The sequence below is a fragment of the Dendrobates tinctorius genome, unplaced genomic scaffold (genome assembly GCF_039654945.1).
Source record: "Dendrobates tinctorius isolate UK_male_01 unplaced genomic scaffold, ASM3965494v1 ptg000041l, whole genome shotgun sequence".
Lineage (NCBI taxonomy): Eukaryota > Metazoa > Chordata > Amphibia > Anura > Dendrobatidae > Dendrobates > Dendrobates tinctorius.
In genome coordinates, this window is record NW_027361709.1 from 5,630,082 (window position 1) to 5,656,488 (window position 26,407).

General features: G+C 49.7%; 1 protein-coding gene across 1 annotated transcript; it reads right to left on the bottom strand.

Annotated features, from left to right (window-relative positions):
* Nucleotides 1-3,482: 3,482 nt before the first annotated feature.
* RUVBL1 (RuvB like AAA ATPase 1) lies at nucleotides 3,483-25,724 on the bottom strand. The gene is made up of 11 exons (XM_073575050.1): nucleotides 25,454-25,724; nucleotides 20,148-20,234; nucleotides 19,442-19,574; nucleotides 8,723-8,874; nucleotides 8,133-8,222; nucleotides 7,793-7,942; nucleotides 6,660-6,723; nucleotides 6,360-6,558; nucleotides 6,164-6,266; nucleotides 4,520-4,611; nucleotides 3,483-3,852 (listed from the first exon to the last, which is right to left on the bottom strand). The coding sequence occupies exons 1-11, from the start codon at nucleotides 25,592-25,594 to the stop codon at nucleotides 3,693-3,695; spliced, it is 1,371 nt and encodes a 456-aa protein (XP_073431151.1). The 5' UTR covers nucleotides 25,595-25,724; the 3' UTR covers nucleotides 3,483-3,692.
* Nucleotides 25,725-26,407: the final 683 nt, after the last annotated feature.

Sequence of the window (26,407 nt, forward strand, 5' to 3'; positions counted from 1 at the left end):
CAAGGGCCGGCAGACAGGGATGGAGGTGGGGTAGCCGCCGGTAATAGAGAACAGAAGGCTGCGGATAGATAGATCAGTCAGTCAGGCGAGAGGTCCCAAACGCTGAAAGCTATTGTGGGTGACATAAGACCAATCAAAGGAGGACTGAATCAAAAGGTACATCTTATCAGCCGCGGGCCAGCTGGACGTTTCCTGCTCCGCCAGGACCCTCCGAGGGCAACAGGAATTAATCGTGCTGTCTAGCCGTGAGAAATTGTACCCACTCGGGGCTTCAAGTTCAAGTCAAGGCAGATATGATTAACCCCATCAGGGAGCCGAGCACAAAGACCCGGCCCATCCATCCAGAGAGGATGCGAGCGCGCGTCGGGTGATCGAGGCGTTAATAAAAGAAAAAGCGTCTCCAGCCGCCACCTGGAATTATTACCTTTTATAATCCAGGCCCCTCCGCAGACATTTTATTCCTCCTCCGCCTCCCCCCCAGTCCATTCTTTGTGCTGATGAAAAGATACATAGGTAATAAGGAAGCCGATAGGAACCGAAGAAAAGTTTTTGAAGACCATTAATCAAAAAGTTGAAACCAGCCAAGTGACAGCACCATCAATACCAGCGATCCCCCCAGTCTTCTCCGGCGCGGCGGCTCCAGAAAGGCGCTTTATTATACTTATTTATGTGTTCATTTTATCACGGCCCCCCCGACTGTGATCACAGTAGGGGGGAGTCACACGAAACAGTTTAATTTTGGCGTTTAGTATTCGTGTCGGCGTCAGGCTCAGTCCTATTGAAGGTAAATGATGGAGAATTTGGTCCTATTTCTTTGGGAGCAATCACAAGTATGCTAGGACAGTTACATTAGAGTGGAAATGCCGCAGTACCAGGTTTTCTGGATGAGCAGGTGGCCTTACAAGAACGGTCAAGATTTCCATTCCCTTTATTTTTTCTGTTGTGAATTTCCACATTATATTGCAGGTCTGGGCTGGAAACCAGAGCTGAAGAGATCATACATGGTGGATTACTGGATGCTGGACTATCAGAGTTTTATTGCCTTATTTGCTCAGTTTTCTCCTATTACTCTGGATATTAAAGCCATCGGGCGCTAGGGCTGAATTCACACTTAAGTCTAAATTTTTTGCATTTATTTGCGCTGTTATCAGTTTTCCGTGAGCAAAACCCGATCACAAACCCGACCGTCAGTCACACGCCTCGAAGTGCATTTACCTTCTGGATCAGAGCGCAGAAAGACACGACGGACATCAGCGATCCCTCTATAAACCAGGAGAGCCGGCGTGATCCTTCATTTACATGGGCCCTGAGAGTAACTGATGCTGAGCAGACGGACTATGGTCTCTGACCACCACCCATTTCCAGGTCTACAGAGCTCGGACCCCTTAGGCACGGCTCAGAGGTCCTACACCAATGCATTTAAGCCGGACCAGAATTCAGCTTTAGGCCAGGATCACACATGTGAGAAACACAGCTGAGTCTCGTATGTTAATACCCGGCACTCGGATCGGAGCGTGCGGCTGCATAGCAATACATGCAGCCGCAGGCTCCGCTCCTGAGTGCCGGCGGCAGTGCCCAGGTACTAAGATGCGAGACTCAGACTAATACTAGAGAAGAGAGAGGATTCAAAAAGATTTAAATAAACTGGAGAAGTGGGCAGCAACTAACAGAATGGTTTTTAACAGGGAGAAATGCAAAGTACTACATCTGGGCAATAAAAATGGAAAAAGCATATATAGAATGGGAGGAATAGGGCTAAGTGACAGCACATGTGAAAAAGACTTGGGTATACTAATAGATCACAGACTGAATATGAGTCAACAGTGTGATGCAGCAGCAAAAAAGGCAAATGTAGTTCTAGGATGTATTAACAGAAGCATACAGTCTAGATCACGTGAAGTCATTATTTCCCTCTACTCCTCTTTGGTCAGACCTCATCTGGAATATTGTGCCCAGTTTTGGGCACCACATTTTAAAAAAGACATCAACAAACTGGAGCAAGTTCAGAAAAGAGCGACCAGAATGGTGACCGGTCTGCAAACCCTGTCTTATGAGGAAAGGTTGCAGGATTTGGGAATGTTTAGTTTGCAAAAGAGAAGACTGAGAGGAGACTTAATAGCTGTCTACAAATATCTAAAGGGCTGTCACATTGTAGAAGGATCAACTTTATTCTCATTTGCACAAGGAAAGACTAGAAGCAATGGGATGAAACTGAATGGGAGGAGACACAGATTAGATATTAGAAAAAACTTTTTGACAGTTAGAGTGATCAATGAGTGGAACAGGCTGCCACGAGAAGTTGTGAGTTCTCCTTCAATGGAAGTCTTCAAACAGAGGCTGGACAGACATCTGACTGGGATGATTTAGCGAATCCTGCTTTGAGCAGGGGGTTGGACCAGATGGCCCAGGAGGTCCCTTCCAACTCTACGATTTTATGATTTTTTATGATTTTGTGTGTGATCCTGGCCTTTGACGGAGGCACCTTGCCCATTAACAGCACCAATGGAGTCGCCCAAGTCGTGCCCGGTACAGGAGACACTCCAGGATCCTCTAAACGCTTACCAAGAGAAATTTTTTTTTTTTTTTGACACTTCCACTAAAAGGTTCATTTACACTGCATAATTATCGTGGACGCACGTTTTATGATAATCGTCTAGTATAAAGAAGCTGCCGCTCACTGACGAAAGAGCAAAACATCGTTTTGTGTGAAAAATAATGTTCTCGGCAGCACATCAACTGTAAACAGAACCTGTGCTGCCGAGAACCATGGTCGTCTGTGCGCCCCATAACAGATCTATGAGTGTTCAGCACAAGTCTGCAGCACACTCGGCCAGTGTGAACAGGCTATAAAGCGGCATGTAGGTTACCGGACAGCGTTTAACACTAATGATCACGTAGTGTGCATGGACCTCTAGTCTACGGGCTTTTACCTAGCATGTGGGATTAGGATGACGAGGAAGCTGCAGTCATTCCCCTCCATTCACAAATGACGCGGCTTCTTCATGTAGAGCCAGACATGGCTGTGCTGCCCCCCCCTGTGGAGGAAAGTGAGCGAGCGTGCACTCCCCTATATAAGCCGCGCTGTCACTTACCGTATGCAAAAACTCCACGGGCCGCCATCACTCCAGCGGCTGCCGCTGCTCCCTCTCCTCCGCCACCATCTTAACATTTTTTCTTACTTCTCTGAAATTGAAATTTCAGAATCTGTGTGTCTGCTGTAATTGTTGCTAGATTAGGTGTCACCCTGATAAGATGTAACTAATACGTCCTTTTCCGGCTTTGCGCACATAATGAATCGGGAGCTTCTTACCAACCTCAGCAATTTGGTTGTAAAAACGTCACTGCGGAGATGGATTTGATAACTGCACAGGTGTCGGGGAATAAACTCTGAGAAGTGCGGCTCCCGCTCCATCTCTCACCCGTTCTGTGCCGTCTATCTCCACATCGCTGCTAGATCGAGCCAAAAAGCAAGGTGCGAAGGGTTTAAGTTTTTTTTCCGTTTTATGTTTCAATATAAAACACTTATTAATCACAAATTAAATATGTGCATTCTCCAGCCCCGGAACAGGGGGCAGCGACGCCCCGAGGTTCATCCTCATCGCTGGGAGATTTTCAGTTCAATAAGTCACAGATTGAGGGAGGAAAGAAAAAAGACATAAAGATGACATAGGTGGTATGTCTCCTGCGCGCGCTCACTTCATGTACTTCTCCTGCTGCTCGGCCAGGATCTTAGCGGAGGATTTTGCGTCGTAGAACAGCTCGTTGATTTCCTCCACGTGCTCTTTTTCGATGCTGTCTTTGCCGTTGATTTTGGCGAGGAGGTTTGCGGGGGTCAGCAGCTGCACGGAGTACCTGTCCGAGCACAGACATGAAGGGGGATCTGAGCTGGGGATAGTCATGAAGGCAGGTCCTCTAAAACTGACAACTGGACGTTACCATTTTCCTTGTCAAAAGGGGTGTGTCCCCCCCCAATAGTAGCACAGTGATGTCAAATTCAGTACCATACTAAACTGAAAGGTGAACTTAGGCTTTAAATAAATTCTTAAACTTGGCTGTTTTCTTACAAAAAACAGCACCACACCTGTCTACAGGTTGTGTGCGGTACTGCAGCTTAACTTAATACACTTCAACTGAGGCGAGCTGCAATACCAGACAGAACCTGTAGACGTGGGTGGCGCTAGAAGAAAGCAGCTCAGTTTTCCTAATCCACGATCCCTTAAAAATTGACATGAATTCAAGAAAACATATTGGATTTACAAAAGGTAACGGAGAAAGAAAAGAACAGCTTTTCAAATAGAACCAAGATGTTGCCTTTCCGTTCCTGAAAGTAAGGAATGACTTGGCGGCCTGAATGCCATCAGATGTAGAGGGTGACGCACCTGGGCTGTAGAGATACCCGACAGCGGACATCGATCTACCTGAGCGGTGAGGTCCGGTATGGACGTTACTCAGCTGCTCCATCCTTTCGTGCCCTCTCGGAGGTGAGAACAACGAGCGTCGGAGCCTCCGAATCATTTACCTTAATGTCGTCTTGGTGCCGATCTCTCCCAGGTGATTTAAGGCCTCCTCGCTGATGTTAATCCCTTCAGTCTGAGCGCGGATCTTTATAATCTGAATCAAGTAACAAGAGGTCAAATTAGACACCATGTCAGTGGCTTTTCACACGCGTCGGTATTTCACAACCATTTACAATGGAGCAACGACCTTCTGAAGGGTCCACACTGACATTGATGGACCCCCACTCACTTCAGTCACCGCTTTGGTATATTTTTTTATGGCAAAGAAGCTAAACAGAGACACCACAGAAGTGTGAACAGGGACTTAGTAGTTGCTTTTTGGCTGGATCGTCTCTAAGGCTAGGTTCATATTGCGTTAGGGCATCAGTTTAACGGATCCGTTAAACGGATGCGCTAGCGCTGCCATTTTTATCTTTAGCGCCATAGCGCTAACGGTATGCGTTAACGCATGGTAGCGCTCCGGTACCTAGCGCTACCATGCGTTAGCCCATACATTCCTATGCACAGCGAACGTGTCTGTTCGCTGTGCGTTAATGGCAACGCACCCAAAAAACGCTGCAAGCAGTGTTCGAGGGTGCGTCAGGAAATAACGCATACTTGCTAACGCATGCTGATTTCGTCATGCGTTCGTAACATTGCAGTCAATAGGTGCGCTAACGGATCCCGCTAGCGGATTGACCTTAACACAATGTGAACCCAGCCTAAGCAGTATGAACGGTGTCACGTACGGCCGGTGTGACAAACTGGCCCCCAATGGAGGATGCTAGCAGAGGGGGACGAAATGGCATTTTTTTTGCTGCAAAAATATGTTGCACATTTCACCGCTTGGATTGCAACCTGCACTGGCTGTGGATATAACAATCTGGCCATGAGATCCCTCAATCTCCTACGCATTAGGACAGAGAATCTGCCGCATTCATGATTTATGCCATGGAGAAACTTTCAGCCATGTTTAACTAACTCCGCTGCCGTGCTTCACGATTTCACTGTTGTGACACATATTCACCTTAAATGTAAAGCTTTTAATTAATATGACACATTTTCATAAAAAAATAAAATATGTGGGGTCTTGTAGACAGTGCAGAAGCCCTGCACATAATAAGTGTGGCGCTGGCACCGTGCGCCCAGGAGCCGCTCCTTCCGGGTGAGTGATAAGGGGGAGACTCGGGATAATGGTATTGTGTCTCGTACTGCTGAGATAGCAAGTCTCATATAATACAGGTATTTTTCACTTTGGCAGCTCTGTACACAAGATAGCAGGAGGCGCCTGCCGAAATTAAAATTGGGAAAAGCACAACAAGTAGACTGTGTGCGAGCGCTCTGGAAACCCGGACGAGACCTGGCATTTATTCGCCATTTCTGCATTCATTTACTGGAAAGGCTCATGTGAAGTTCTTGTCTGGAGCCACTTTTACACTGGAGCATTGCATAAATCCTCCTGTGTATGCAGGGAAACAAGTGATCCGGGAACCTGCGAGGCTGGAGAGGACTTCACTGTCCTCGCCGATATCCTATAGGTGCTGCCGGAGATAATACGGATGAACAAGGGTGTATGGGCGCGACGCAAATTTCTGTAACTGCCCTATTGTAGAAACCCTACAGGGGATATAAACATCGTACAAGCAGCATCCGCCCGTCCATCTCACCTGCTTCATTTCCTGAGGAGTGTAGAGCATGGTGCGGATAATCATCACTCTGTCCAGCAGATCCAGGGGGATGCCATGAGGGGAGACAACGTCTTCTGTGCCCCTGCGATCAATCATAGTATTAGACATACTAAAGTCTCTACGCTGCAAACAGGACGATTTCGGTCTTATACAAGCGCCAGGAGCCGTTCAGTACCTAATGACGCAGTTGCCTCGGTTAGTAGCGAAGATGACGATGGGGGCGAGGGACGATTCCAGCGCCCGGTGGAGATACGTAAAACACTCAATGTCCAGCATGTGAACCTCATCAATGAACAGGACTCCGGGCACCAACTCAGCGATTCCCTGGTCGATGTATTTATTTACCACTTTGTTGATTTCACCTCTCAGTTTATCTGGGAAAATGAAAGAAAAAAAAGTGTATAAACTTCCGCTGCCAAACAGATCAATCCAAGAACAAGCAAACAAGTTTATCCCAAATTCTGAGGAGACGTACCCGTGATTTCAGTTTTCTTCGGCTTCATCAGCTGACCCATCATGGACAGAATGTCTTGTCCTCCCTTTAATGGAATAATAGAAAACAGGAGAGTAAAGATCCAGTGACCTAATTGCTCGGCAGCAGATACAGATTCATACTTTGCATCTAATGACTATTTACTAAGAAAGTGTGATTGGTAATTTTCCTAGAAAAGTTTAATGGTGCAGATGACACTGCAGAAAAAGCTGCCGACTGCCGTCACGTTCAGCCTTTGCATTGCATGTTAAATTTACAGTTCACATCAATTTATGCAACATCTAGATGAGAGTTCTGAAACTCATTCTCGATGTTTGATCTCTGGCGGAAAATTTCTGTGTGGACGTTCCCTAAAAGGGCCATCGAATGTTGCTGGAGCTTATAAAGTTATCACATGAGCCGCTGACACTAATGAAAAAAGGTTTCTGGAGGTTAATTGACTTTTTTAGTAAATGCTCTGAAGAATGCTACAGTTATCAGTTACTTCGGACTTACAACAGTGAACAACAGATGACACCTACCTGCGCAGCAAGCCAAGATAAAATACACCCTTAAGGTACTGTCACACTAAGCGATGCACCAGCGATCCCGACCAGCGATATGACGCGGTCAGGATCGCTGTTGCATCGCTAAGTGGTCGCTAGTGAGCTGCCACACAGGCAGATCTCACCAGCGACATCGCTGGGAACGGGGATCGCTACTTACCTGTCAGACGAGGCGATCCTGACGTCCTCCCGCCCGGCTCCACGCATCGCTCGTCTCCACAGCAGGAAGCGCCCGACAAGAAATGGTCCAGGACGTTCTCGTGCGATCAGCGATAACCAGCGGGGGAGCGGTCGGAGGTAAGTATCAAACATAGCGATATCGCTATAACGTTACAAAAACCAATGACGTTATAGCGATATTGCTAGCGATATCGCTTAGTGTGACAGGCCCTTTAGTTTAAGGATTTTTTATCGGCTTGCCCCTCTGGGTCTCTGATACATTAGCAATTATGCAACCTAAACTTTACTGCAGCCCGACCAATCACATTTACAAAATAATCCCCTAAGGGATGTCCCAAGAAATATTTCAATGATCATGTGCAGCGTCTGTCTCTCGCATCCTTAACCAACCTGAGGTCTTGCATTGGCGACATCCAGATCGTGCAACGTGACGTCCTGAATCACTTCTTTCTTCTTGTGGACGTCACCTTTTGGCAAAGGCACGTACTCCTCCGCTTCAAGGTCAAACTCCGTGGCGTAGGTGTCGCACCTGCCCTGTCTCTGTACGGTGGGGACAGAATCAGAGTTAGTGAAAGGGAAGCAGGTGTGCAGCGAGAGCGGCTGCCAAATCCCTGCCTGACAGGCTGCTGACAGCAAAGGGGGCTCGCTGCCCAATTTTACTTCTGCTGAAAGCATTAGAAGGAATTTATTGGAGATTCACGTATGAGATGTTCTAACCTGCAGGACTCACCTTCACTGCGCCGCTGTTTGCTTCGATGTAGATGACGTCCCCGACTTCCACCCGCTCCTTCTGTAAACTCTCATAGATGCTGGGATCAAGCTGAAGAGGAGACAAGGCACAGAAATGTAGTATTGGCATATAAGAAAGGGATTCGCTTCCATCATGACCATTTCTGGCTGAGATAGAAATACCAGTCTATATGCAGCGGCCACGGGACCAGGATTATGGAAACACGAGAAAAGGCGAGGGCGCGGCAGGGAAGGCGAGGGCGCGGCAGGGAAGGCGAGGGCGCGGCAGGGAAGGCGAGGGCGCGGCAGGGAAGGCGAGGGCGCGGCAGGGAAGGCGAGGGCGCGGCAAGGAAGGCGAGGGCGCGGCAAGGAAGGCGAGGGCGCGGCAAGGAAGGCGAGGGCGCGGCAAGGAAGCGACAGGGCTATAGAAAGAAAATCAGAATGAAAAGAAAGGAGATAGTTATAAGATATAAAAGAGCGCCATTTAAATATCTTATACAGATGTGGTGCAGAGAGTTTGTCCCTTATAGATGGGGGATTGCAGCCAGAAATGCGCATTTAACTCTCGGTCAGGAAATAAAGACAACGGACCTTTAACTGTTTGGTGCCTTTGGCGGTTTTTAGGCCTATAATAACGTGGCTGATCGTTTTGCCGTAGCCTCCCATTGGATTCTCAGTCTCGCAAGGGGTCAACTCTGTCACTTCTCCTTCATACACTTCTTTCGTTTCCCGGATTCGAAGACCTGGGTAAAAAAAACAAAATAGAAATATTTAATGATTGGCCTTTAAATTACTGAAAAGGAAAAAAAAAAAAAAAAAAAAAAAGTGAAGCTGCAATGTAAAGTATTGGGGAAATTATGCAATAGCCTGTGCCCGGTGGTGAGTTTATGACAACCTTAGACTCTGACAATGGCCACTACGCCGCCACATATCAGATGCTCTGTCGGATGACCCAAAGCTTACACCCCAGGCATTCATGGCGTTAAATATCCCCATTTTACACCTTAATCTGAACGCTGGTTTATTGGGCAAGTTTAGACAAACCCGATAACGAGTCTTCCACAGAACCCAGCTGAGTTACGACGGCTGTAAAACGTCTGAGGCTGAATAAGATCGCGGCCGCCCTCCAGCAGACAGCATGTGAACGCCGTCTAAATCACTGGCAAAAATGGTTTTCTGTTGCCCTTGTAGAAAAGAAAATATCACTCCTATTTCAGGGAAAGTAATAATCCATGCATGAAGCAGAGAAATTCAGATTTGTTCAACATTAGGAAAGACATAAACGGCCCAACGCACCGGCCAAACATCGGAGGGACCGCGGCTTTATTCACTGCTATTATACATCCTGCAGGGGACGGGACGGGGCGACAAGGAAACCACCAGCGAGATCAGATTAGGAAAAATCCCCAATAATGAAAATCAGCAATAATGGCCGGTCATAAAGGAAAACAGATGGCGAAACCTGCGAGGAAAAGGAGACGAGAGTGAGGCAGATAAAGGAAAACAGCCATCTTTCGATCTCCATACAGATCACGATTGATCTCTCGCTCACACACTCTGGCTCGCTCTCGCCAAAGATCAATGAGGGGGGTGCAAATGAAAGAGCGAGAGCGCACGAGATTGAGCCAGAAAGCGTGAGCCAAAGATCAATGGTGAGGTGTATGGAGAGTGAGAGGGCGCAAGCCAGAACGGAAGCAGGGGGCGCGCGAGCCACAGGGGGCGCGCGAGCCACAGGGGGCGCGCGAGCCACAGGGGGCGCGCGAGCCACAGGGGGCGCGCGAGCCAGAGGGGGCGCGCGAGCCAGAGGGGGACCGAGCCACAGAGGGCGCGCGAGCCAGAGGGGGACCGAGCCACAGAGGGCGCGCGAGCCAGAGGGGGACCGAGCCACAGAGGGCGCGCGAGCCAGAGGGGGACCGAGCCACAGAGGGCGCGCGAGCCAGAGGGGGACCGAGCCATAGAGGGCGCGCGAGCCAGAGGGGGACCGAGCCATAGAGGGCGCGCGAGCCAGAGGGGGACCGAGCCATAGAGGGCGCGCGAGCCAGAGGGGGACCGAGCCATAGAGGGACCGAGCCATAGAGGGCGCGCGAGCCAGAGGGGGACCGAGCCATAGAGGGCGCGCGAGCCAGAGGGGGACCGAGCCATAGAGGGCGCGCGAGCCAGAGGGGGACCGAGCCATAGAGGGCGCGCGAGCCAGAGGGGGACCGAGCCATAGAGGGCGCGCGAGCCAGAGGGGGACCGAGCCATAGAGGGCGCGCGAGCCAGAGGGGGACCGAGCCATAGAGGGCGCGCGAGCCAGAGGGGGACCGAGCCATAGAGGGCGCGCGAGCCAGAGGGGGACCGAGCTAGAGGGGAGACCGAGCCAAAGAGGGCGGGGGGTGGGTGTGAGAGAGCCAGAGGGGGACCGAGCCAAAGAGGGCGGGGGGTGGGTGTGATCAAGCCAAAGAGGGCGCGCGAGACAGAAGGGGACCGAGCCAAAGAAAGAATGAAAAGGAGATAGTTATGAGAGATAGATATAAGACAGACGGCCTCATGACCACTGCACCACTGTTCCCACTCTCTCTATAGACTGTATAACACCAGACTCACAGTCTCTATAGTCGTTATATTCAGAATATTCAGAAGAGCCTTTCACGTAACTGACAGGACACAATGAGTGTGCGGCGGTGTAACGGAGAGCGCTGTAGTGTTTCGCTACGTCCTGGTGTCATTGTTCGTATTATGTAATCCGCCGTAATCCCGATATTAGTTGTGGAAACCTCTGTTGTACAATGCCGGGCCACGACAATGCTCTTACCACGTCTACACTGGGCCTTTGCTGGATTTGCGATGAGTCGAGCAGTAGAAACATCTGCAATTAAATACGTTCCAGATTGTGAAGGTGCTGCCGAATTAGACGTTTAATTTACGCAGGGAGAAAGAATCCTATTAGGATCTCGCCCTTAATCCCAATCCATGTATGAAATTGAAAATGGCACAATGCGGCCCCCTCCTCGCTCTTTCAGTAAATCCAATATTTGTTTAGAAGCTTCCCCGTGTGCTGACATTTAAAGAATGTTCCCCGGTAACAAAAGCCTCGGCTGTTAGCCGTGATTTACCTCTCAGACGGTTATCTGGGGGAATGACAACGGGGATGACACAGGTTTCATCTGTTGGTTCAAATTTCCAAATCCCTGACAGGCAACTTCATCACATCAAGGAAATATTGCAGACGCTTCTCTTTTCATTTTTGCTCCTGAGCCGGCTCCCGCGTTCCCTCCCTCATTGCCCCTAACTTGACAGGAATTTAAAGACTAGATGTTGACTGTCCCTTTTCTTCGCAAAAAAATAAATAAAAAAAAAAATATATAAAAATCAATAAAAGGTCAAGTTTTATTTGGCTCTGGGATTAAAGGAAGGAGATTGGTTTCCTCCGCTGCTCAGCGCCCCGATCACCCGTGATCTCATTAGAAGGGGCGGTCGGGGATCTGCTCCCAGTGAAAGGTCCTTTTTCGCACCTCATTACCCTTCTTTGTACTGGAGATAAAGAACAGACAATCCATCTCAGAAAGTGTCCAACTCCTTATAGGCGATCAGCTGATTATTCTGGGTCCAAAAAAGCGGATTTTTTTTTTTCCAGACAAAACTTTGGACAGCTTTAAAAAGTTGCTACCCAAGTTCTTACCCTGAGGATGATGTAGCGTCACATCCCTGCCCCTGTGATTCTGAAATTGTTTTTTGTGACTCATCGTACTTTATATTAGTGACAAATTTAGGTTGAAATATGTTGCGTTTATTTGTGAAAACATCGTAATCTTGGATAAAAATGTTGTAAATTTCGCAATTTTCAAACCTACATTTATTCACGCCCTTAAACGAGAGAGAGATGTCACGCAAAACCGTTAATAAATAACATTTCCCACATGTCTACTTTACAGCTGCATCATTTTTTAAACTTTTTTTGTTAGGACGCTAGAAGGGTTAAAAGGTAATCAGCATCTTCTCATTTTCCAGCAAAATTTACAAAAACAGGATTTTTGGGTTGCTTACCGTAAAATCTGTTTCTCTGAGCCTTCATTGGGGGACACAGAGACCATGGGTGTATGCTGCTGCCACTAGGAGGCTGGCACTATGCAAAAAAAGGTTAGCTCCTCCTCCGCCGTGTACACCCCACCGACCGGCAGGGATTTCCTCAGTTAGTGAGAAAGCAGTAGGAGAAGTAACAGAATAGATTGAAAACAGAACAAACAACTCAACTGTAACCAATCAACCAAAGTAAGAACAGGAGCTGTAGAACATGGGAGGGTGCTGTGTCCCCCAATGAAGGCTCCGAGAAACAGATTTTACGGTAAGCAACCCAAAAATCCTGTTTTCTCGTTCGCCTTATTGGGGGACACAGAGACCATGGGACATCCAAAAGCAGTCCCTGGGGTGGGAAACAAACTTCCATCAGGCCAGCGGACTCACCACCGCGGCCTGCAGAATCCTTCTACCTAGGCTGGCGTCCGCCGAAGCGTAGGTGTGGACTCTGTAGAATTTCACAAACGTGTGAACCGATGACCATGTTGCAGCTTTGCAAAGCTGCAGCGCGGAAGCTCTGTGGCGTACCGCCCAGGAGGCACCCACCGCCCGAGTAGAGTGGGCCCTGATCCCCGGAGGGGCTCCGCGACGCTTAACTCGGTAGGCTTCCAAAATTGCCGATCTGATCCAGCGAGCAATAGTGGCCTTTGACGCCGGGAGACCTTTCCGCGCCCCATCTGGAATAATGAAAAGAGACTGTCTTTCGCAAGGAAGCCGTCCTAGACAGATACTCTTATTGTCCTAACCAGGTCCAGCTTGTTCAAAGACCGCTCTCGGGGATGAGTTGGACTCGGACAGAAGGACGGTAGCACGATATCCTCATTGAGGTGAAACGAGGACACCACCTTCGGAAGGAAGGAGGGCGGAGGCCGCAGAACTACCTTATCCTGGTGAAGCACCAGAAAGGGAGAGCGGCAAGAAAAAGCTGCCAATTCCGACACGCGCCGGACGGAGGTGATGGCCACCAGAAAGGCCACCTTCCAAGAAAGAAGAGAAAGGGAAACTTCCCTGAGAGGTTCAAAGGGAGAACCTTAAGAACCAGATTAAGATCCCATGGATCCACGGGCGCCCTGTACGGCGGAACCGTGTGAGCCACGCCCTGAAGAAAGGTCTTGACTTGAGGACGGGAAGCCAACGTTCTCTGAAAGAAAATGGACAGCGCCGAAACTTGCCCCTTCAAGGAACTGAGGGCAAGCCCCGCTTCCAATCCTGCCTGGAGAAAGGCTAGGACTGAAGGGAGCGAAAAGTACATGGGCGCGATGTCATTGGTCTCACACCAAGTGAAATAGGCCTTCCAAGTACGGTAGTAGATCTTGGAAGATGATGGCTTTCTGGCTCGGATCATGGTCTGAATTACTTGGTCGGAAAATCCAGCTCGTTTCAAAACCTCGGTCTCAACAGCCACGCCGTTAAATTGAGCGGCCGAGAATTGGGGTGGCAAATCGGACCTTGGGACAGCAGATCTGCTCTGTCCGGAAGCTTCCAGGGAGCGTCCGCGAGAAGATTGACAATGTCCGCGAACCAAGACCTTCTGGGCCAATTCGGGGCGATGAGAATGACTGGAATTCCTTCTGCCTTGATCTTCCTCAACAGCTTGGGAAGAAGAGGCAGAGGAGGGAACAGGTAGGGAAGATCGAACTGGGACCAAGGAACGGCCAGGGCGTCGGCACCCACTGCCAGAGGGTCCCGAGACCTGGACACGAATTGTGGGACTTTCCTGTTGAGGCGAGACGCCATAAGATCTACATCCGGGGTTCCCCACCGAAGGCAGAGCCGATGAAACAACTCCGGATGTAGGGACCACTCTCCCGCCGCGAGACCCTCGCGGCTGAGAAAATCGGCGGCCCAGTTGTCTACGCCGGGGATGTGGACCGCGGAAATTGTCGGAACGGAAATCTCCGCCCAAAGAAGAATTTTGGACACCTCCGCCAGGGCTGAGACACTCCGTGTTCCCCCTTGGCGGTTGACATATGCCACCGCTGTGGCATTGTCTGTCTGAACCCGAACAGGCAGTCCCTTGAGAAGCCTCTCCCAGTGAACGAGAGCCAGATGGATCGCTCGAATCTCTAGAACGTTGATCGGTAGTGCTGATTCCCGATCCGACCATCGACCCTGAACAGTGTGGTTGCGGAACACTGTGTTCCCCAGCCGAGGAGACTGGCATCTGTGGTTACTATCTGCCAGTGAATGGGAAGGAAGGATCGACCCGATAGGATGAGAGGTGACGTCAACCACCAGTTGAGAGACCGCTTGATCCGGCATGAAAGATGGACAGGGCGATCCAGGTACAGAGGCGACCTGTTCCATCTCGACAGAATGGCCTGCTGGAGAGGTCTGGCGTGAAATTGGGCAAAGGGAACCGCCTCTATCGCCGCCACCATCTTTCCCAGGACCCTCATGGCTGTACGGAGGGACGGGGATCGTGTGATCTGCAGCGATCGTACCTCCTGCTGCAGGGAAAGGATCTTCTCTTGAGGGAGAAAGACCCTTGACCGACGAGTGTCGAACAGTAGGCCTAGAAAGACCAAACGTTGGGTAGGAACCAGACAGGACTTTCTCCTGTTGACGATCCACCCGAAATTGGAAAGAGTGTCCAGGACGATTAACAAACTTTGGTGAGCCTGTTGAAATGAGGGAGCTTTGATCAGAATATCGTCGAGGTACGGAAAAAGAGCGAGACCTGACTCTCAACAAAGCCATCAACGCAGCCATGATCTTCGTGAAGACTCTGGGAGCGGTGGCGAGACCGAAGGGCAGTGCGACGAATTGGTGATGGTGCTGCCGAATCGCAAAACGCAGAAACTTCTGATGTCCGGAGAAGATTGGAACATGTAAATAGGCATCTTGGATGTCTATTGAGCACATGAATTCCTGCTCCTCCATGGAAGCGATGACCGAGCGAAGCGACTCCATTCGGAAGTGGCGAAGGCGGACTCTCTTGTTGAGCAGCTTGAGATCTAAGATGGGACGAACTGCGCCGTCTTTTTTCGGCACTACAAACAGGTTCGAATAAAACCCTGTGAAGCGCTCCGATTCGGGAACGGGCACAATCACTCCAGAACTGAGAAGAGAGGCGATAGCCGTAGAGAACCCCGGGATCAAGGCTGGATCTTTTGGAGGCCGGGATTCGAAGAAACGATCCCGTGGAAGAGAGACGAACTCTATCTTGTATCCTGAGGATACGACCTCCCTGACCCAAGCGTCCTCTACGGAGGCCAGCCAAACTTCTCTGAAGAAAAGAAGTCGACCTCCCAATTGGAAGGGCCCCTCGGGTGCCCGACGATAGTCATGCTGATGTAGACCGTCCAGATCTAGATCTGGACGGTCTGCCCTGGGAAGAGTGGGATCGCCAGGAAGGAGTGGGTCTGAAAGAAACTTTCTTCCTATCCTGGCGTGCCTGCGGTCTCTGTTGATTGGAGGAGTTGTCCGCCGTATTGAAACGGCGGAAAGTCCGAAAGGGTCGAAACTGACGCCTTAGTGGAGGTCTGCGAGGCTTGGACTGAGGGAGGAGTGAACTCGTGCCTCCGGTGGCGTCCTTAATAATCTGGTCCAATTGGGACCCAAAAAGGCGCACCCCTTGAAAAGGCAGGTTAGTGAGGGACTTTTTAGAAGACAAGTCCGCTTGCCAGGCCTTTAGCCAAATAGTACGTCGAATTGCAACTACGTTGCTTGACGCCTGAACTGCGCAGGATGCTGCATCCAAGGAAGCGGAAAGAAGATAGTCCCCCGCATGGGAGATCTGATTGGCGAGATCGGCCAAACGCTCCGGTTGCGCCTTATCTAGGATGCCCTGACGGAGGTCGTCTGCCCACATCGCTATGGCTTTTGCTGCCCAGGATGAAGCAAAGATTGGACATACCGCCGCTGGAGCCGCTTCGAAAGCAGACTTTGCCAGGGATTCTATAATCCTGTCATTAGAATCTTTTAGGGACGCCACGCCTGAAAGCGGGAGAACCGTGTTATTGGAAAGCCTGGACACGGGCGGATCCACCGAGGGAGAAGCAGACCAGTTGTCCGTGAGCTCCTTAGCAAACGGATAGAGTACGCCGAGACGCTTCCCTATTTGAAAGCGTCTGGTCGGATCTTCTCTTTCCCTGGTAAAAATCTTTCCAAACTCGGAATGGAAAGGAAATACCCTGGAGGGAGTTTCTGCCCGTCTGAATGAAACCTCCTGATCTGAGGATTTCACAGGGGATTCAGCAATCAAAGGTATGATGGATCGCTGCAATGAGGTTCTGCACTGTGACCTTCATGTTCGCATCCTGGTCTGAATCCAGCTCTAAAATCCCCTCAGATGACCTGTCCGAAAACGCTTCACCTGACTCGGGAGAGGAGGCCCGAGAGGGAGGTTGCTGAGACGGGCTATGCGGTGAGATGGGGCTAGGAGAGGATTCCGGCTGGGGATCTCGCCTGGGTCGTTTGCGACTAACGCTGGCTGACTCAGATGGAATCTCTTGGGACCTGCCGAAGTGTCCAGGGGCAACTTATAGACATAATGAAAACCTGAGGTAGTGCCGGAAGGTTGGGGGACAGAAGGCGGAGAAGGGTCAGTCTGCAGTGCAGAGCTACTCACGGACCGGTGTCCCCAAAGCACAGGCTGCTGGATATCCGGAGATGTGCGTCCGGCTGACAGGCTGTGAAGATGGTGCCTGCCTGTAGAGAAGCGAGCGACCAGGAGAAGGGGAAGGGCGGAGCTCGCCGCAGGGTTACCCAATCGCTGCCCTCTGGCCATAACAGGCTGAGCAGAAGAAGGAAAGGCGGGGGGAGGGCCTGGTGGAGAGCGGGAGAAAAGCCCGCTTAGAAGAAAGGGGCGGGGGGCGTGGCCGCGACGCTGCGGTAGGCCCGAACAGAAGCCGGAGCCTAAATTAGTTGCCTGTCAGCAGGGGGTCGGCGCGGAGGTCGGGACAAGGACGCCGCCGCTGGAAGCCGCTTCCCAGCATGGAAGAAGGGGAGGGAGAGGCCTTGTGCTCTCTGTCCCCAGAAAGGAGGGAGGGAAGGGGAAGAGCGGAGGGCAGCAATATAAGGATGATGTGCCCGTAGGGTGGCTGCGGAGAACCGCAGCGCCCGCATCCCTGTGCCAATGAAGAGGACCCCCTGTCCGTCGGGAATGGGCAGCCAGGTAAAATAAAAAAGGCCATACTCACCCATCCCCGATCCATTACCTGGATTGAAGTGGTCCTGTGTCTCCTCCAACCGACAGGCTCTGGTAGGCGAGTGGGTGGGAGACTGGCGACAAGGACCCCTGGAGTCGCTGGCACGTCTTGGTGTCGGCGTCCGTCTGGGCTGCTGGTCCTGTCGCGGAGAACTGCAAGGATACGGGGTGGCAATACACGCCGTACTCGCAGACTCCATGTGGGAGTACAGATGTGACTGTTCACTCTGTATCCCTCCGTAGAACCTGTAAAGGAACGACGCACGACGAGGTAGATAAGGGTCTAATGAAAGACCCGTGTCCACCTCCTACTGACACTAAGCTAAACTGGGGAAATCCCTGCCGGTCGGTGGGGTGTGCACGGCGGAGGAGCTAACCTTTTTTTGCATAGTGTCAGCCTCCTAGTGGCAGCAGCATACACCCATGGTCTCTGTGTCCCCCAATAAGGCGAACGAGAAACCAATTTTTTTTCTTCTAGGGACCAAATCCAGTTTGAAGTGACTTTGGGGGGCCTATATGTCAGAAAATAGCCACCGTGACACCATTCTAAAAACTGCATCCCTCAAAACCACATTCAATAAGTTTATTAACCCTTCAATCACTTAAGAATTAAAACAATGTTGAAGGAAAAAAAATTAAAATTTTACTTTTTCCCACAAAAATATTACTTTAGCCCCAAATTTTGCATTTTCACAAGGGCAACAGGAGAAAATGAGCCATATAATTTGTTGCGCGATTTCTCCTGACTACGCCGATACCCCATTTGCGGGGAAAAACTACTGTTTGGGCGCATGGCAGGGCTTAGAACAGGTAGAGAAACAACTTACTGGAATTGATAGCGAACGCTATGTCACGTTTGCAGAGCCCCTGATGTGCCTAAACAGTGGAAACCCATCACAAGGAGACCCCAATTTGGAAACTAGAAATCTCAAGGAACTTATCTAGATGTGTAGTGAGCACATTGAATTCACAGGTGTTTCCAAAAATTTTTTATAAAATGAAGCTGTAAAAACACAAAAAATGTTTCCTTGGCCCGAATTTTTTTCATTTTCACAAGGGTAATAGGAGAAAACGGACCATAAAATTTGTTGTGAAATTTCTCCTGAGTACACAGATACACAATATGCGCGAGGGAAAACTACTGTTCGGGTGCACGGCAGAGCTCAGAAGGGGCACCATTTTGGAAAAAAACAGTAGAACCATCCCCCACCCGAGTGACCCCATTTTGGAAATTACACCTCTTGAGGAATTTATATAGGGAAGTAGTGAGTATTTTTAACACTCAAGCGATTAACAGCGCTGTATAACTTTGGGCTGAGTAAAAGAAATACTACCATTTTTCCATTCAAATGTTACTTTGGTTCCAAGTCTGTAATTTTCAAAAGGAATAATAGGAGAAATTAATAGTCCAGTTTGTTACTCAATTTCTCCCGAGTGCGGCAATACTCTACATGTAGTCGGGAAATACTTTTCAGGCACAGTGTAATGCTCAGAAGGGAAGGAGCGCCATACTATGGTGCAGATTTTGCTGTTATGGTTTGCAGGTGCCATGACTCACTATAGAAGAGCCTCTTAGGTGCTAGAACAGCAGAACCGCCCATTAGTGACCCCATTTTACAAACTACACCTCTTGATGAATTCATCTAGGGGTACAGTGATCATATTGACACCACACGTGTATCACAAGACTTTTAAACCATTGTGCAGTGAAGAAAAATAATTAAATTTTCACCGCAAACATTGTTTTAGCCCCAGATTTTCACATGGGAAATGGATAAAAACGGCATAAAGAGTTGCCCCACAATTGCTGTACAATACTGCTTAGCCACACAGCGAGACGAAGAACGTCAGAGGATACCGGAGGGGTGAGCAAAGGAGCCCACTCCCTCTCGCAAATCGCTCTGCACCGGAATCCCAATGCTTGCAGGACTCTGGGGGTCGTGAGCACTGCAAGACCGCCGACCATAGAAAAATGAGCAGTGCACAAAGTCCAGCAAGTGCCGACGTTTATTTACCAGCGGCGATCGTGAAGGGGTTAATATCACCTGCTCTCAGTGGGCACATCTAATGCTTCTGGGTAGGAATAAGTGTCGGACACTTACCAATCGCTCGTCGGAAATTCTCCATTAACACTTCAGTTTTCTTGATCTCGGTGGAATACACCTCACTCCCGACCATGGGGCAGAAGGGAACTTTGCTGCCCAACTCCTGAGCGATGGCGAGAGCTAAAGCCGTCTGTAAAGACAGAAACGTGACCATCACTCTACATAAAGTGGGCAGGGGATAAATGACTACTGAAGGTCTGCCCCCCAGCCACCCTGAAAACAGGGGATCTGCAATGCCTCGTCTGAATGGAGAAGTGGTGCACATGCTCGATAGTCTCATAGACAATGAATGAAGCAGAGTCTGAGCATGTGCATTGCTGCCAAATTCACACGAGACTTGCAGACCCCACTGGCGTGGCTGGGGGTCCTAGTGATCAGGCCTACAGCAAACAAACTCTCTAACCCTTTAAAAGGTAGATTACCACTGACGAAAGATAGTAACTCATGCCCACTGGTTGTGCTATGGGAGTGTGACCGTAGGAGCCGGTTCTGTACCCACCAAGCCTGATAAAAGGACATTTTGGGGTGTATCGTTATATCCCTAAATACTGGATTCTTTTACTACGGGTGATAGGAGGAAGGTTTTGGCAGGCGGGCGGAATGTGGCGGGGCTCTGCCAGCTGCCGCACGGGTCGGGAACATTCGGATTTTCATGCTTCACATTCTCCACGGCTAAATAGGATGCAGGTGAAATCCACGTTACCTTGCCAGTCCCAGGAGGTCCGGCCAGCAGCACGGCTCTGCCAGCCATTTTCTTGCTTTTAATCAACTCTACTATAACGCCACATGCCTGCAATTTACAAAGAAAAAAAAAATCTGAAATTATATATATTTTTATTATACACACACACACACACACAGTGACAGACTAGAATACGTTGACTAAAAATGGGAACATTCTGATAAGTCTGGCAAATCAATGGCACAGAATTTTCCCACCTGTTAAACCCCATTATACAGCAGCCGCTGACTATTTCCAATACAAACCAAACCAGGCCCATTGTTACTTTATGATTTGGAAGAATAGGACCCGAGATGCAGGACCCGAGATGCAGTACCCGAGAATGGCCAATACTCACTGAGGGGGGTGTGTTAACCCCTTCATGACTTTTTTTCCGTTTTTCGCTCCCCTCCTTCCCAGAGCCATAACTTTTTTATTTTTCCGTCAATATGGCCATGTGAGGGCTTATTTTTTGCGGGATGAGTTGTACTTTTAACGACGTCATTGGTTTTAGCATGTTATGTACTCGAAAACGGGAAAAAAATTCCAAGTGCGGTGAAATTGCAAAAAAGTTCAATCCCACACTTGTTTTTTGCTTGGCTTTTTTGCAGATTTAATAAATGCAAAAACTGATCTGCCATTATGATTCTCCAGGTCATTACGAGTTCATAGACACCAAACATGTCTATGATCTCTTTTATCTAAGTGGTGAAAAAAAATTCCAAAGTTTGCTAACAAAAAAAAAAAAATGCACAATTTTCCAAGACCCGTAGCGTCTCCATTTTTCGTGATCTGGGGTCGGGTGAGGGCTTATGTTTTCTGTGCCGGGCTGACGTTTTTAATGATACCACGTTCGTGCAGATACATTCTGTTGATCGCCCGTTATTGCATTTTAATGCAATGTCACGGCGACCAAAAATACTTAATTCTGGCGTTTTTAATTTTTTCTCGCTACGCCGTTTAGCGATCGGGTTAATGCTTTTTTTGATAGATCGGGCGATTCTGAGAGCGGTGATACCTAATGTGTGTATATGTGATTTTTTTATTTTGATTGGGGAGAAAGGAGGGTGATGTGAACTTTTAGGTTTTTTTATTTTTAACTTTTTTTTTTTTTTTTTTTACTTTTGGCATGCTTCAATTCCCTCCATAGGAGGCTAGAAGCATGCGCAACCCGATCGGCTCTGCTTCATATGGGCGATGAACAGATCACCCATATGTAGCAGATTTAATGCTGTGCTTTGAGCACCGGCCACTGGGCGGCACTCAAAGCAATCTGCCTGGAACAACCATAGAGGTTGTCTGGTTGTCCAGGCAATGTGTCGCTGACCCCCGATCACATGACGGGGGTCAGCGATGAACTCACTTCCGGCCCAGCGGCCGGAAGCTTTAGTTAAATGCCCGCTGTCAGCGCTTGACAGTGGGATTTAACTAGTTAATAGGTGCGGGCGGATGGCAATTCCGCTCACGCCTATTGCGGGCACATGTCAGCTGTTTATAACAGCTGACATGTCGCGGCTTTGAGGTGGGCTTACCGCCAGAGCCCACCTCAAAGCAGGGGAGTCTGACTGCTGACGTACTATCCCGTCAGTGGTCAGAAAGGGGTTAAGGTTTTCAGCTCTGCTGCGGCCCCTCCGCATTTGTACGAGCCTTTTTTAAAGTTCACATTCATTTACCGGCGTCTTAAGCAAAACGGGACTGGTAGCAGGGCGTGCGCAGATTGTAATGCGCAGATTGAGATGGCTCGAGGTCTGAATCTGTGCGCATGCGCCGCCACCGGTGCCATGTGCTGAAGACTGCAAAGAGACGAACGTGCGCGAGCGTCGCCCACAGCAAGAGCGGAGCTAGTGGAAACTTTAAAAAAAAAAAGCGGTTCAAGCGAAGAAAACACAAGAAAAAGATCAGAGAGCGAGTTGGAAAATGTAAAATTCTGCAGGAATTCCACAACAAGAAACCATATCCAAATAAAAGAAAAAAAAAAAAAAAGTCTGTATAGGAGAATTATTCAGAAATATTCCCATTAAATCCTATTTCCAGATTCCATTATTGTAATTGACCGAAAATTTAAGTCTTTACTACTGGAAGTGACCACCTTGGAGCAATGGAGCGCTGTGCCCTCGTCTGAGCGGCCGCAGATTTACACGCAGGGATGAGAAATACGGTATAAATGTGAGCGCCGAGCGAGGCCAGAACGAGCCTGTGCCGCTTTCCTCCTGCGTCTATAAATAAAAGCAGCAATCGCTGGTTCACGGCACGTTTTCTGCCGCCATCAGATAACCTCCCCGCTCAGCCGGCACGGACCAGACTCGTCAGAGGACTTTCCAAGCTGCGCGCTGTTTCACTGCCAGTGGTCGCGCACATCTGAAAAACGGCACAAGAAATGAAAACCAGGCCAACAAGACCGGCTCAGCTAGAAGAGGAGAATCCGTCCGATCTGTGCGGAGCAAAACGTCACAAACAAATCAGGTTGGTCAATGACTGAAGAGTTTACAAAGTGCGATCCAGGAGGCCGACAGTGAAGCGTGGGAGCCGAGGGGCTGTGTACGCTCCGCTGCAGGTGCGCGGGACGGCTACATCCAAGGCTTCACTTGGCTGAAGATTCAGGACCTTTTACCCATCTATTAGTTGTAATGCAAAACAGCCGTGGTCACTACAGCCAGAAGTCAGTCCTGTGGGTCAACAGTGGAGGAGAGAGGAAAACTAGCGCAAGAGAACGGAGAGCCTCTGCAGACATCACGGCGACTCCGAGACGCAGCGATGAGGCTGCCTGGACATCCAGATTACAGACGGTTCCGGCATCTTGCAGCACTGGGGTAGAATCCGGCACTGGCTTGGAGCCCATATGCTCCCCTGTGTGTGGTGCGAGTCATCTGTTTACTACCACACTCCAAAGAAACAAATTAGTAGGTTAATAGGTCCCCGTGTACGTGTGTCCAAGATAAGGAAATCAGACGGACTGACCGGTGGCACAACACGATCGCTGATCGATAAATGTTCACCGATCGGTGATCGTTTGAATGCAGACCACACTAAACGATCTCTACAAGATCTATACTGGATCGCTCAGCGCACGCAGGCTGCCATTATTCTCAGCAGCGCGAGTCCCAATTACACCGGACGAAGCACCGGCGAGAATGAGGATATTTTATGCAGCAGAAAAGATCATTTCACCTGATGAAAGAGGTTTTGCTCGTTCATTGTGCGATCAGCCGCCTGTTTACACGGCAAGATAATCGGGAAATGAGCGTTTCCAGCAGCACTCGTTCACGATTATCCTGCAGTGTAAACGCCGCTTTAGCGCCTATTCACCCCTGTGATTTCCATGTGCTGTCAGAGTGTGGATCGAAAACCGACCCATTAAATGCAATGGGCCGAATGATCTTTTCCATGGCTTGTGTAATGTGAGGGATGACTCTCCACTCAGCGCTACAGAATATGTTGGCGCTATATAAACTAGAAATGAAATATAAATATAGCTGGGATGTTTTATGCCATCACTAGAGCTGAGAACATAAAATCACAGGGTCCTGGTCAGTATTGGGCGGCCACTAGGGTGCATCGTCTCCTACCCGCCGTCATCAACACATTCTCCTGATTAGCTGCGCGAGTCATGTCACAACTATAACATTAGCCAACTGGCTAATCAAAAGAGGAGCTGTGGCTTCTGGAAGACAGGAGGCGGCTGGCAGGAATACTGATGTGGCCACTGGACCGGGACCAATCGATTCACTCACGTCCATCACGACCAACACAGATCCAACTCCCGGGACCCCCATCCTAAATGTCAGCACAGGCACCCACATACATGAAGATTTTCCCAATTATTGGAAATGGCTGTTGTGTCCCCGCTGACATCAGTGAAAGCATCGAGCATCTGCAGTCATCTATAGATGGAGAGGCTACTCCAGCTCCACGGAGATCAGACTGCAAACATTGGGATCCTGGGAATGAAGGGTTAACAATGCTGGGGGGGATTCAGCACTGCAGCCACTTTACTGGGTTCCCCTGGCCAAACGCTGTGCAGGGGAGCCGCAGCAGAGCTCTACTAAAGTGAGTAACGTGAGCAGCATTACCCAGCACCAATACACATTGTGGCTCCTTTACTCTCACGATGGGCGGGTGTCCCTGGGGTACCACAACTCCCAGCGAAGATAAAGGTGATGGCACATACTAGTAGTAGGTCATAACCTTGTGATTGGAGTACCCCTTTACAGTACTTCAGATCACTGGCAGAACCACCTTCGCTCCTTATACCACCAGGTTTATGGCTGTCCCTCTCGAAACCGTCTTCCACTTCTCTACCCCCATACAGCACAGCGGTACCAGCCTGGAAAGTAAGTCACCCCCCCCCTTTAAATTCCTAACCGGCCCCAGCCACTCACTTTACATAATACACTCTCTCTCATGACCAGCATTTCTCCATCGTGGAAGTGAGTGGAAATCGGACTGCACTCAGATGTCATCCGAGCGCAGTCCGATGGTTTCTCCGCACTCATCGACTTATATATCCAAGTACAGTCCGAATATTGGATCAAACTCGGACATGCAGTGTTTGATTTCCTTGAACTCAAAACAAAATCAGACGTGTGCACGGCTGAGACCAACACTGGCCCAAGTGCGAGATGCGATATACGGCCTGATAATACAGTGGTGAGTGAGCCCTAATTAGGAATTCCAGAGAACTACTAGTCCCAGAGCGCCCTCGTCTGCAGACTGGAGCTCCCCAATCTGAAAGTTTTCTGCTTAAAAGGGGTTTTCCACTTTCAGAAAAAAAAAACCCATGATTAAAAGAAAGGCAGACTTTGCTCTTCTCCACCTTCCCAGGTCCAGGGCGGAGTCTCCGCTGCTGTATGCAGCACTGATAGCGCTGCAGCCAATCAGTGACCTCGGCAGCTTGTGCCGTCCACTCTGGGCGAGAAACTGAGCTTATTGATCGGCTGCAGGCAACCACAGACACTAAGAGCAGCGGTGGCAACTTCGTGCTGGACCAGGGGAGAGTGAGCACCACGGAGGCCGGGGGATGGGCACGATGCCAGCTCTCCTACACCTCCCAGATCTCTGCTTGCTGTCAGTGAAGACTGATTTCCCTATTACACATCCAGAAGCTGAAAACAGCAGAGTTTCCGGTACAACTGCATCCAGTTCGATCACTTTCCCTGCACTGACACATTGTAGCAAGACTGCAGCTGGAGGAGACTCACTGACGGCAAGTGCGACAACCCAGACCTCGGGGCATGCTGGCACTTGTAGTTCCACCAGAGCCCCACATGCTTCAGCGGCCTGTGCCTCACCTCCCGGGCATTCTCCTGCCCCACCAGCCCGGCGGCCGCCTGCTTGGCCATCCCGCTCTCATCCAAGCCGAGGCCCTTGACATGGCTGTGGGTGGCGATGCGCTGAGTCTTCGTGGTGCTTTTCACCTCCTCGATCTTCATGGTGCCGGTAACGGAGGAGCGGACGGCGGAGCTGGAGTCAGAGCGTGCGGCTCCTCACAGCATGCGCGGGAATGTGCGCCCGGACAGCGGGTTACCATGCGGTTACCAAGGCCGCAGAAAGAAACGCCCACCGAACCGGCACGCTGCGTCCTGATTGGTTGCTACGGCTTGGATTCCGCGTACTGATTGGGAGATTGAAATGTCAATCTGCAATTTCAGTCAGCAACTTCCGCTTCCGTTGCTATAGGGCTTCTACAGACCTTAGCAACGAGGCCTGCGGGATACAACGGCCTGAACCATAGATAGCGGCATGTGTCACTTCCTGGCTTGTGATGTATGGGCACCGCCATATTCACCACACACCGCTGTATGGCAGTATACAGCACAACCAGCCCAAAAGGAATCAAGAAAATAAAAAGTAAAAAAAAAATAAGAAAAATAAATATAAAAAATAACACTCCTCACTCCCGATTTCTCCCCATTAAAAATAACATTATTTAAAGGGGATGTGTCAGCAGGATTTCTCCACCCAAACTCATTATCTGCACGAGTAGCTCTTTCAGAGACGAATCCGCCAATATCTTTCCATGGCCGCTCCTATCCTCCATCACTGAGAAACCAGCGTTTGAATTGATGCACATGAGGCTGAAGTGCTATGGTAGATCTGAAGCCTCCGTCACTCCAGCTCTATTCCCCACCCAGTGCCGCCACCTCCTGCTTCACTGACGTCCTGTATGTTGTGTGACTCACTGGCGGACAAAGCCAGAAGAAGACCCATGTGCAGGAACACGATATGGGCACTTTGCCGCCCAA